At 39.3% G+C, this 12,329-nt stretch overlaps 1 protein-coding gene across 9 annotated transcripts in view; it reads right to left on the bottom strand.

The window, feature by feature from the left end:
• Nucleotides 1-2,092: 2,092 nt before the first annotated feature.
• PPP1R9A (protein phosphatase 1 regulatory subunit 9A) overlaps nt 2,093-12,329 on the bottom strand; it is a 256,192-nt gene continuing 245,955 nt past the window's right edge. For 6 of the 9 annotated variants that reach the window (XM_019497853.2, XM_019497854.2, XM_059728981.1 and 3 more), the window contains 3 exons: nt 11,247-11,270; nt 9,838-10,020; nt 2,093-8,724 (listed from right to left, as the gene is read on the bottom strand). In XM_019497853.2, the coding sequence (XP_019353398.1) occupies nt 8,512-8,724; nt 9,838-10,020; nt 11,247-11,270 (420 nt within the window). In that variant the 3' untranslated portion in view covers nt 2,093-8,511. The remainder of the gene's footprint in view (nt 8,725-9,837; nt 10,021-11,246; nt 11,271-12,329) is intronic. The other 3 variants (XM_059728989.1, XM_059728982.1, XM_059728988.1) reach the window with 1 other exon arrangement.

Raw genomic sequence — 12,329 nt, forward strand, 5'->3', positions numbered from 1 at the left:
TACCTGTTTCTGCGTCAACTCTACCACTGACTGCAAAATGTATGTGTTGCTAAAATGTTGCTAAAATTGCTCTATTGTGTTTAGGATTGGGAGAAGCAGCAGAAGTGTCTGTAGCTAGTCATTTTCTTTTTTTTAAAATTGCAATTTGCTGGAGAAAACTCACAGCAGGTAGAGACTCATTCAGACTTACAAGGCATCTTTGTACACATTCGTTCACAGCACTTCTGTTGGGCTTACCTAGGACTCTCTGTTTGTCTGCTGCCTTGTACAAGAGCTGACCTTGCTTTTGTCCTAAGCTTCAGTTCTCTAGGGGTGAAAGCAGCTCCTCTTTACATCACCAGGGTTACTTTTAGGTTGTTTGATCAACTGAGAAGAATCACGAAGTACCTTCAGGCTGCATGTATACAGTCATCTTTAAAATAGCTTAATTGTACAATAGAAATATGATACTTTGTACATACCACTGTGTTTAAAAGTCATTTGTAGTAGGATGTGCCATGGCAAAATGAGCCAGGGCCCAATTTTTGCAGAAGTTTTAAGGCAGTCCCAGCTGCCTTAAATTGTTCAAATTCTCCCTCCCCTGCCCCCAGGACAGTCTGAATTTATGGTTGTGCTTCTAGAATTTGCATTGCAAGGCAAGAAATGGCATGTCTAGACTATGCCTGGGAGCACCAACCCATACAAAATCTTGGGAATGAGGCCATGTGACTACCTTAGAGAGGTGCCCAGCATGTTTCCTGAGACTACTGGTGTAGGAGTAATACTGGGAGTGTGCTCAGTGCCTCTCAAAGGCAGCTACTCTTCCTGCTCTGACTCCTGTCGTTCCCTGCCCCCTCCCCCCCAAGCGTGGTGGACAGAATGACATACTGCAGATAGAAGTTTAACTCCAAACAGCTACAGCTACAACTTGTTAAGTGTTTCAGCAGCTCCTAAAGTGGGGGAACAGTATAGAACGCAAGATGCCTCTAAAAGTCCCTTCCACACCTGGGAGATTTGGATCAGAAATGCTACATGATAATGACATTTTCTTTCCCCCTTTAAATAATGCTAAGTTGAATATTATGGAATGAATATATGTTTTTTTCAACATAGCATAAAGTGCTACTTGCAGCACACAGGAATGGCCTGCGACTGACTCATCCTCCCAGGGGGAAAATGCCAATAAAAAAATGTATTCCATGGCCTTGGGCCAGAAACTCACAAAGTGGGGCATCTAACTTACCTTCTGCGCTCAGCAGGAGAGATGTGGTAAGGCTCTGGAAGGATGTGGAATGTATTATGTGGAATTGGTGTGGATTGAGGGCAAACAGAAACTGTGACTTAGAGACTGGAAAGATCCTCCAGCAAGTAGAGGGACTACAACTGAAGAAGACAGAGTGCTTCTGCAGAGGGAAAAGGCTGAAGGCATAGAGCTGCAGTACTTAAGATGCCATTACTATCATCTTTGGATTAGATTAATCAAGATTTGGGTGCCTCAGTATTAGGTGTTTCACCTGCAGTGGAATCCAAAACCCAGAGTAGCTGCCTAAGCTCCCTGTACAGTAAGTAGGGAACATTAAGGCTAGGGACAGACATTCAAAAAGCCCGAGTCTGAATTGATTCAATCTTTGAAGGTCAGTTTAACCTGCATAGATTGAACCAATTTGCAAGTGAACAGACATTCACTGTTGACTCTGGAAATGCAGCCACATGTCTGCAGTGGCTCAGGCTAGAAGCTGGGTGGTGGTAGAGAGAGCCCTTCCTTCCCTTCCACTGCAGCTGCAAGGCTGACGGGAAGCTGATTTGGGGAGCATAGCCAGCTCCTCCAACCCTCCCTGCAGGCTACTACATATGATAGTGGAGGAGCTTAAACCCCTACCCTGGCTTGCAGGGACCCCAGCTGGCATATGCCTGGAGGGGGAGCAGGGAAGCAGCCCCTGCCAGGCTTGTCCCTACTTTTCCATGATTGTACGTTTCGATTTAGTGAAAAGGAGGAAAAGAAGAATTAAGTGCAAGTCACCCGAAGTAGAACTAACAGACTGAAGCACTTAGCATTCATTCTGAAATGAAATAGGAGGGAAATGGGGAATGACAACTCAGTAAAATCTAATAATAAGTTTCAGAATTTACTTTATTGCATTCGTTGTCTAACAACAATAATACTCGTTGGCAAGGAATTTATTTACACTAACAAAGTTTAATCACAGGTTTTTCTTTTTTTTTCTAATTCGTAAGAAAACAAAGGGCCACCATGATGGTTTGCTTTGAATGCTTTCAAGTAACCAAACATTAAAGAATGTCATTTTTGGAAATCCAGCAATCTAGAGAAGTACATATTAACCAAGCACAAGAGAACAAGCTCAGACATGGCACTATTGTGTCTTCCATGCAGATGATTAAACACCGAGATGTACAAATTAAAAGTTCAGGATAACATGCAATTCATACACATTTGACCTTAAAAGATATCTGAAGCCAACCACCTCTCCCCATAAGAAAGAAACAATAAAGCCAGTTTTTACAGTGGAGCACAGTACATTTTTGTTTTAGCTGCCTGCTCTTCTAGCAATATGTATAACACTTGTAAATTACCAGTGATTGATCATTGCAATATGACTGAAAAATACAAAAAGCAGTAATTATGATAGTAAGTGTAACAGGGAAAGTATACATATAAAGATATACTTAAAAGATGTCCATTGTGCCCTGAATCCTCTTCATTTTAGAAGGATTTGTTTTTTCCTTCTCTTTGGCACCACATAGTTGTTGTTTTAGACACTTTATCATTTAGAGCTGATTCTGCCTCCTTTGGGGTCCATGGCAAAACTTATTGAGAGCAATGGGAGCAAGATTAGAGCTTGCCCACGTAAGGGCTGACACTCTCACCTCTCTCTATCAAAGCCAAACAGCACGGAAAGCGCCCACCACATGATCAGACCTAATAAACTAAACAACCTGCTCTTCACAAAGAGCCCAAATTTCCCAAAACAAGCAGCACAAAGAACTAAGGGCAAAACCTTCCAACAACATGCACCCTTTCAATCGTTATTTAATGGCTATTTTAATCGTTATTTAATAGCCTAAGTCCCAGCCCTGCTGTCATTTAACAAAATAAACCATATATTATGATCAGGAGGGAACTTGAGGGCTCAGGTTCATGGCTGTGCTTCAACAGCTTTCAAATAGGGCAGGTTTAAAATGTAAGAAAATATACAATAAAACATGTACAGAACTTCAAGTAAAAGACTTTCAATTTGCAAAAGACCTATAGCTGACTGTGACGATTGAATAAGACTTCTGAGTCACTGTCCTGCACCATTGTAGAGCTGCTCATAACTCAGACAGACAGAAAGCAAAGTCAAGTTTACAAAATATAAAAAAGGGTTTTTCTTTGCATAATACTAATTGTCTAACAAATAATCCTGCCAAAAAAGACAAGGACAACAGGCAGAAAGACCTACTGAGGAATGTTCTCTTTGTGGTTTTAATAAAACATTTTTGTTTAAAATCTTGTGAAACATCAAATATATAAAATATAGCAAGAAAACCACGAGGCAGGCTCCAAGCACATCTAGGAGTTAGAGTACTGGTGGTACAAACTACCAGTGCTTTGCTTTTATAAATTTCCTGATGTTATCAGAACCCCTGTATGTGTGTATTATGTTTGTATAGCCCATAGCTCCCAGTTACTTACATCCTAACTGCTATGAATCTACCTCTTTAATACAGATTTCCATGTGTATTTATGTACAAACACAAATGCATACAGACTTGTTAAAAAAGCCCACAAACTACAAATTCCATCACTTAAACATTTCCATGTTTAGAAACAGTACATTCTTTGATTATGCTGGATCAACTATTAAACCCCCCTGGCCTTTTCCATATCATTTCAGCTACTACAGACTTTCAAACATGTGCCATCTGGGTTTTCAATTGCTTCCATTTTTTCAGTGTTTTGGACCAAGTCATGGGTTTCCTGAGATTTTTAAAGCTTTAGGTCAAAAGCTAGAAGCAACATTATCTGCACTATATCTGAGGGCTGGCACTGGACTATGTATGTATTGTTTAAAAGATCCCCTCTCACTGTCACTGACCTCAGTGGTAAAATTGTAGGATCAAAAACTGCATGCATCTCCCACTGACATACAACAATTTTTGATACATTTGAAAATGCTAAGAAATTAATCCTGAATCTGAATGTTTTCTTTCCTTAAATACCAAACAATACAAATGGCCCTTTAAGACACTATAAAGAACAGAACTATCACACACCCTTCCTTTTGATTTTCAGTTTCACAACTACATTTGGGTAGGATGCTAACCTATAATGGTAATTCCCAGCCACACATACACATAAATGACACTTCTTTCTTTGCCTGCATTAAGACCTCATTCTGCCTTATAGATGACAACATGTATTTATCTCTGACAGCAATGGGAACACATCTCATCTAAGCATAATCGCACAACTGCTGCCTTCTTCTCAGGCAGCTGTGCAAGCTGTAAGCAGCAACTGTTGATGAGCTAGCAACTTTGTCACTGTCTCCATAGTAGCAAGCCCTTGGTGTGTAGCTGAGGTACTGGGAATCCATGCTGCCAGGTACTGACCACTGCGAACTCCCACGGAAACTGAACGGGTGCTGAGAAAGGCCGTTCTAGAATTCCTGGGAAAAAAATCTTGCTTAGAAATAATAGCATCTTCCCAGCAGGTTCTGAGTCATGGCACAATAAATGTCTGTCAATATGAAGTAATCTGTGTAAGCTGAGCTATAAACATAAGTCAGCTCCCTTTGGCTTTTTTATTACTCCTTCTCCCTCCCCTCTCCCCCTCATTATTCAGGTTTTAGCCATTCCCTGTGGTTGGTTTTATTCCTATGACCATCAGCTCTGCAGGGCCAGCCCAATGAAATGCAAAACCAATGGACAATACTATTCTATTATACAAAGTGAAATGGGTTGCTGTCTTGACCCTGGGGTAGTCATTTATATCTGTGTACAGTGAGCATATAATATCTGTGCAGCCACAACATAAACCAAGGTGTTAATGGCTCCATGAAGTTCCAGGCAACAGAGAACCAGGCCTCTGTGTATTTGGCAGTTTTGGAGCCCAAATCATGGCTGCTTGCTCCAGAGTGGTCCAATGCCAGTTGAAGTTTCTGACGCTAAAAGCTATGAGCACCTGTGCATCTTTCATTTAGTACATTTTAAAAATCTCTCTGCCCCTCTCCTTTCTTCATTGTGCCCCATTCTGTCACAGCCTTGGCAGCTGGATGATGTGCATAAATAGAGAATAGGGGCATCAAGCATGTTGACCAAAGCAGGTCCAGAATTTACAGAACAGAATGGTAGTTTAACCAGCCAGCTGGGATTGCCTCAACTGTGTACAACTGGCGTAGGATACGTGACTGGAATATTGAGGATGCATCCAGGGTACCGATGTGCTCCAAGAGTACCTAGCAGTCAAAAATGGGGCTGCTCTATGTTGCTCTTCTGGTCTGTCCTGACAACTGGTAGCCCAAGTATCAGAGAGCTGCTGACTCTAAACTAGCTGAGTCACATTTGCAGCTGATCTCAAATCACAAGGTGTATTGGGTATACAAGAAAAAAGCCACCTATTCATTCAGTACAGGATATTTGCTCATTCTGTTCCATCTTGTGACACGCTATTATAATAAGCATTGTTCCTATGAGATATTTAAGGTGGCAGTGGTTAATGCATTTGTACTCCTTTATTTCAGATAGGTCATTTCAAAAGAGGGGAAATAAAAATGTAAAAAAAACATATTGGTCACAAACATTGTAATCCAGTCACACTGTTGTATGTCCCAAGCCTCGAATTCTATCCTTTATTAAAAGGAATAAAAAGTATACCTGATCAAGGAAGAGTAGAACTCAAGACTCTGGTTGGTCCTCTGTGCTTTCACACATTAGTCAACTTGTATTTAAGAATGTATTGTTCAATCTAAGCTGTTCATTTTTTCTAAAATTCAATTAATTTCAAACAAAAATTACAAAGTTCAAATATACCATTTAGCTGACATTTCATTGAAACAATAAAAATCTGAATACTTACAGTGCATGAATCAAATTAGTTATCTGTACAATAAGACGCTAAGATTAACTGACACTAGGAAATGAAAAAATCAAACATATCACACATACCAGTTTGCCTTAGGCTTTTAAGAAAACATAAATAGAATACAACCACAGACTACTATATACAACCACTTAAAACATTATCATAATGTAAACATAACTTAGAAAATAATAATCTAATGTGTTTATCAACATTTTATTTAAAATAGTACTTTTCCAGTTCCTTCCCAACAATTAATTTTTTCCTAAATATAACCTTATACCCCCTAAAACAACTAAGCACTAGTTTCATCAGGTCTCTACTACACTTCAGTATAATTTTTTTTTAGAGAAGGGGGACAGAAAAATACATCTGAATTATTTCAGATAAGTTATACTTCTGCTGTAGCGACTCTCCTCCTCTCAGGCAGCATGAGAAGAGGACCATACCAAGACTTATCCTACTAGGAATATCAATGTTTAGACATTTTAATACCATGTCCTTCATGGAAGTTTCACTACTTATTTCAATGATGTTCAATGAAGCATAAACAAAAAGCAAGTAGAAATTGGATTTGGAAACAAAACTCAAGCCATTAAGTAGAGTTGTCATGTATTAATACTAAAACGAGGAGTGTCAGGTTATGTAGAAAATTTTACATCTAAAAGAAACTTTTAGGATTAAAATGAATAATTAACATTACACATTAGTGAATATATATAACCATAACCTCCTGCTTTGCAGATTCCAGAACTCTGAGCTTCAGAAGAGTTTTACAAACAACTTTCTGAACATCAAATCTGAGGCAGAACCAGAACAAATGTTTCTTTGAAATCATTCAGCTTTTGTAGTTAATTTTCAAAGCAGCTGACCCTTCTGATTAACTTCATGTCGATAGACAAGAGTTAACTGCTGATTAAAAGAGATTGTGACTGATGTCAGTATTTATGAGATGCAGAAAAAGGAAATGACATTGCTGAAACTTATAAATGTTACTACCAAGTAACTTCAACTTCAAAACAATCATGTAATATCTTCAACTTCCCATCAAATAAGCTTGTTTCTTTGATGAAGTGTTGACTATTGACTATTTTAATACTGGCTATTAAGAAACTGTAATAACATACAGTGCCAGATTACACTGTTTGCTTCTTAGACAAATCTATACATTAGAAATCTGAAGTATGTAGCATGACCATCAGTCAAACTATCCAAGCGTTCTACAAAGTATGTCTCCATGTTGAATTTTTAGTGGGGGTATTGCCTAGATCCTCTACTCAAAACACGCTGTGCATTTCAAGTTTGCATTTAGCAGCCTTCTTCTGTGTTATAGTGTTGTACAGTAGTAGTTGATCATAACAGTAATGAACCTTGTTTTATTTCAACCAGAAGTTTCCTCCTCCTCTTTTTCTTTTTTATAAAGTGCACTTTGAAAACTGAAACCTTTACAAAATCAAATTTGGAGATCATTTCAGCAGATAGTATTTAATTAGATCACAGCCCTGTAACACCAGAATGCAAAACTCATTCTCCCCTGACCCTCACTGGAGACCAAACCTAGAAATGTGGAATTTTCCTCAAAAACCAAAGTAAAATAAAAAACAATTTCTGGTTCAGAGCCAGCTGGAAAAGGAACCTCCTGGTGTACTACAAAGAGGTTTGCTTACATGCACTGGGAGCACAAGGAGAAGTGGACTCTACCAATTTTCTATACTCAAGTTAGAATTTCAATTTTCCTTAATTATATGGAGGATAAATATTACCCTCAGATCTCCATGTAAACCCACATAATCATTTTAAGGCGCTGAGTTCTTCCTTGGCTAACTACTGTCCAGTTAAGAGTGTTATCATCTTTTTGCCCAGGAAGGATATTGACTCTTCTATCTTTATCTCCTGTGTATAATTAGAAGTCACTGAACAGCTATGTTTTCAGAGCAGTGTCACTTCAAGGTACTCATGTAAGATGAAATCTGTTCCAGTTGACAGAACAGGGTATGGAGAGAAGATGGCATTCCAGTTAGATGAGTTAGTTGTACCAGATATGGGGATAACTCCAGTTACCCAGTTTCATATATATTCACTGATTGTTCTGACCATCCCATTCACAATGTCATTGTGATGCATCACCTGTGATGCTTTGTCACAATGACTGCCGAGGTGACCAAACATGAGTAGCCCAATGCAGGATAGCAGTTTGAAAGGGAAAAAAACCCGAACAGGGTATCTAAATAAAACAATGGAGTTTGGTTGTTTAGCAAGTCAATACCAAGAGCAAGATCTGGACCTGCAGGAAAATGCAGTTACACAGTATGAACTTCCCCATTCACTCTGTTTATATCATCATTTATGTGTACATATTCCTGTGTGATGAACACAAGACTTGAGGGGCACCACAAAGAGTTGCTTCCCTTGAAGCGTCTCCAAGTGACTAACATCTTGGTGGTTCTGCTTTGTCATTGCTCATTAGCTCCCTCTGTTGTTTCTGTCAAAGACTTGTCTGTTTTCTTTGATTTCCTATGCAGCTGCTCTTGTTCTTTCTTCCTAAGCTTCTCCCTTTGCTTTTCCATTTTTTCTTGGGCTTTGCGGGCTTTTTCTATGGACACTTTCATTTCTTTTAGCTTTTTTTTAACAACTGCTCTGTCCTGGGAAGATGTCATGCCAAGGGCCTAATATTTAAAAAATGCAATAAAAAGAAAATTAAAGAATTCCATATTATGAACAGATTATGGACCTTCTGATAACAATGCTATTAAAGTAGTAGACTACCAAAAAAAATGAACAAATTTTGAGTTAAAGTCACAAAGGAAGTAGGACTTCATAACCCCAGGTTAAATAACAATACTCTGCTCTTTCTGCCCATGGTGTACCTTCTGCACGAAGCACTCCAGCTATTTTATAAAATATTCAAGAACATCACTAAAAACCATTAAAGTAGGCAAACTTGGTTATCTTAATATTATCAAGAGAAAATTTGAGGGATTAAAAAGGGATTAAGTGATTCGCTCAGAGCAACTCAAGTCTATGGCTGAGATAGATCTCAAACCTCAGATTTCCTTGTTCCCATTCCTGTGCTTTAGCCAAAAGACCATATTTTCCTTCACAAAATAGTTTAGAACTACAGAAAGGTGAAGGCCTAAACTTGAATAAAGGCAATAAGTTATGGATTTCCAATGTAGGATAAAAGGGTTTGATTTTTAGAGATGCTGATTCCCAAACTCAAATTTGTATCCATTTTATTCAGTGATACATTCATTTTCATTGCAGTATATTAAAGTAGATTTTAGACATCAAAGCTTCTAAGCGATGCATCTAGTTTCTGTATACTACTTACTGTAAATGCTGTCAAACCATTGCCTGATAAGTTTTGTAGAAAAATGTGTGGGAGGAAGAAACACAATAATGAAGCATGTGAAACGACTGGTGAAAAAAGGCAAAGCAATCACCAGTTGTCCAGCACTGTATCCTCTCTCTGGGGTTTTCCAGCCCATGTGAATTACATTTTTACAAAATGGTGATGGATGCAGTATATGTGCATGGAAATACCACTTGCACATGCACTCATCTGATTTGTGCAGCTAAACATGAGTACATTGCATGCAACCCATTTTTATATAGCAAATAAGCCTCAAATGTTTAAAAATCTGGCTTTTTGCACTATATTTATTACTCTAGTTTATCTTCATTCCACTTGCAGAACTCTATTGTATTCCTGAAGACTTCCTGCTGTACGATTATCTCCAGCAACAATGAATAATTTTTGAGTCAAGACACTCAATTACCTTAAGTTTATTCCCATCCAGCTGAAGGAGATGCTCTCCATTAATATTTTGGGCACTGAATTCAGAAACATACTGTTCAAGATTCAGGCTTGTTAACCAGTGGGAAACCTGCTGTATGCTCCATTCCTGAACAGCACGATTCTGACACTGATTGTGTTTAGGAGACTGTCCATCATCCAGGATCTGTGACAGAAACATGCTACATTATAATTAAAAAAGCAAGACTCACTAATAATACATATTGTTGTGCATACCATCCACACTGTAACAATTTCTATTGTCTTCCTTACACAACATCAGCAAGATACACCATATATAATTGGATGTACCTCCGTATCTAGGAATCAATTTAATGAGACTAAAATAGCTTAATAATTCTAGTTTTCTATTTACAGGCACAAAAAAGGAAGTAGCAGATGACGACTCAATAGAGCCATGTGGCACAATTCACAATGGGTAGTTTTCCATTAGCTCTCAAAGTTTAAAGTTTGAGCGTGTTGGTGGGTTTCTAAGTACATAGAATGTACTTAGAAAATTAGTCTGGAGTTCAGGATGAAATCATGGAGCCACAGATCCACTATTATCACTGGAGGACTACAAGAAGACATATGGCAACAGGACAGAACAAACCAAGAAGCCACATCCTTGAAGCTGTTCTAGCCACTGTGCCTCTGCAGCTGGAGATTCCTGGGTGTCTGCTTAATGCACCATTCTCTGCCAGTTTGCTCTGGCATAAGACAGCAGGGGCCAGCCTTTCTGGAAGGCAATTCACAAGTTCTGTACGCTCCCTGTCCCCAAGTCCCACTCAGATCCCTTTCCCCTGCCTGATCAGCTGCTCTGTTTTCTGCACTGTCTGATCAGTTAGTCTGCCTGCCCCATCTGTCACTGCGTCCCTGCTCCTTACTGATCTGCTATGTACCACACAAGAGGTATAGGGGGCATGTCAGTGGGGGCTGGAAAACACAGTGCTCCCTGGTCAGGAGAGCAGCTGCAGATGGCATAACTTGAGAAGCCTTCAGACTGGTCTAAATGGTGCCAGAGGCTGTTTCAACTCTTAGCCATGCTTTTTGGTGAGGGATGGAAAAAGATGACTTGACTCTACCTTTTGCCTACCTCATGCCAGGCATGAGACCAGGACAGCCCAGTGTATTTGTATACAAATACAACTTTTGTCCTTCCTCTCCCCCTATACCCACAAAGATGACAATTGGCTATAGCCTTGAAAACTATAGCAAGAAGGGTTTGAAAAGGAGAGAAGAACCAGTAAAATTTATGGGTTGTGCTGTTGTTTGAACAGGGAAATTTGCTACACAATGGAGTAAGACAAGAAATGCAAGTCTGCAAATGAGACAAGAAAGTACCACACCAAGGTTACACAGTCCACCACAAACAGCTCACTAGTATCTCACCTCATCATCAATCATATCCAGGCTCTGAGTGAGGGAGCAACAAAGAAATGGGAAAAGAAAAGCATTATAGAAACAAAACAGAGAATATGTAACGGCATGTAAGAGTTCAGCAAAGGCAGCACCAAGATTTGCAAACGTTATGGCTATTGAAAAACAAAGAGATCTTAAAAACTATTTCCAGAAACAGAAAAGTTATGTTAAAAGATCAACAACCAAATGCATGAATTTGTAATTAGGGCCTGATCCTGTGCTGCTGAGGTTTACTGGAGCTCCCAGCAGTGTAGCACTAACGTCAACGGGAGCTTTGCCCAGGACCTCACTGGAAGCAGCAAAAGACCCTTGTCTATGGTCTATTAAGTAGAAGAAGAAGGTGGTTTCCTTCCCCCTGCTTTTCATACTTTTTGTTTCTCTCAAGTGGTTATGGCAACCCCAGCAGAGGAGTGTAGGTGAAAGATCTCCAGCAGTTTCACTAACAATCCCAGCTGACAGAGCAAGTAAGCCACGGCTGAAGATGGATCCTAGCAATGCCCTGAGTAAGGAGGTCTGCGTACAACAACTCTGAATGGATACTTGCTGAGTCAGAGGTTGCAGTTCAGTATGGCAGCAGGGGGTGGGAGGCCACTATCTACTTCTACAGGCCTGTCTGTACTTGATATTTCAGAGGTGACACCATGGAAGTGTGATACAAGAAGACTGAAAAAGACACGAAAGCATTTTCAAACTTATAATTCAACCTAGCAGGTGCAAAGTATTGTCACTTAGCACAATGCTAATAATGAAAAATGATAAAAGAGCAAAACATTTAATAATATAGGTTTTAGGGGAATGTATTGTCAGAAGACAGCCCATGTAGTATTAAAACATCTGACCTCTACAGGACTCTCTGCCCTGTAAACTTAAATTTTGGCACCTGGGGTTATATGGGATAGTGATCTTCTTTTAGATTCATGTAAAGCATGCACATATTAACAACAACAAATGTCAATTATCCTAGGAATAATAGAAGTTTGGAAATTGAGTTCTGTAAAGCAAATCCTGGAGCATACCTTAGACAAGAAAACATGGAGTTCACTGTGATAAATG

The sequence above is a fragment of the Alligator mississippiensis genome, chromosome 5, assembly GCF_030867095.1.
Source record: "Alligator mississippiensis isolate rAllMis1 chromosome 5, rAllMis1, whole genome shotgun sequence".
Lineage (NCBI taxonomy): Eukaryota > Metazoa > Chordata > Crocodylia > Alligatoridae > Alligator > Alligator mississippiensis.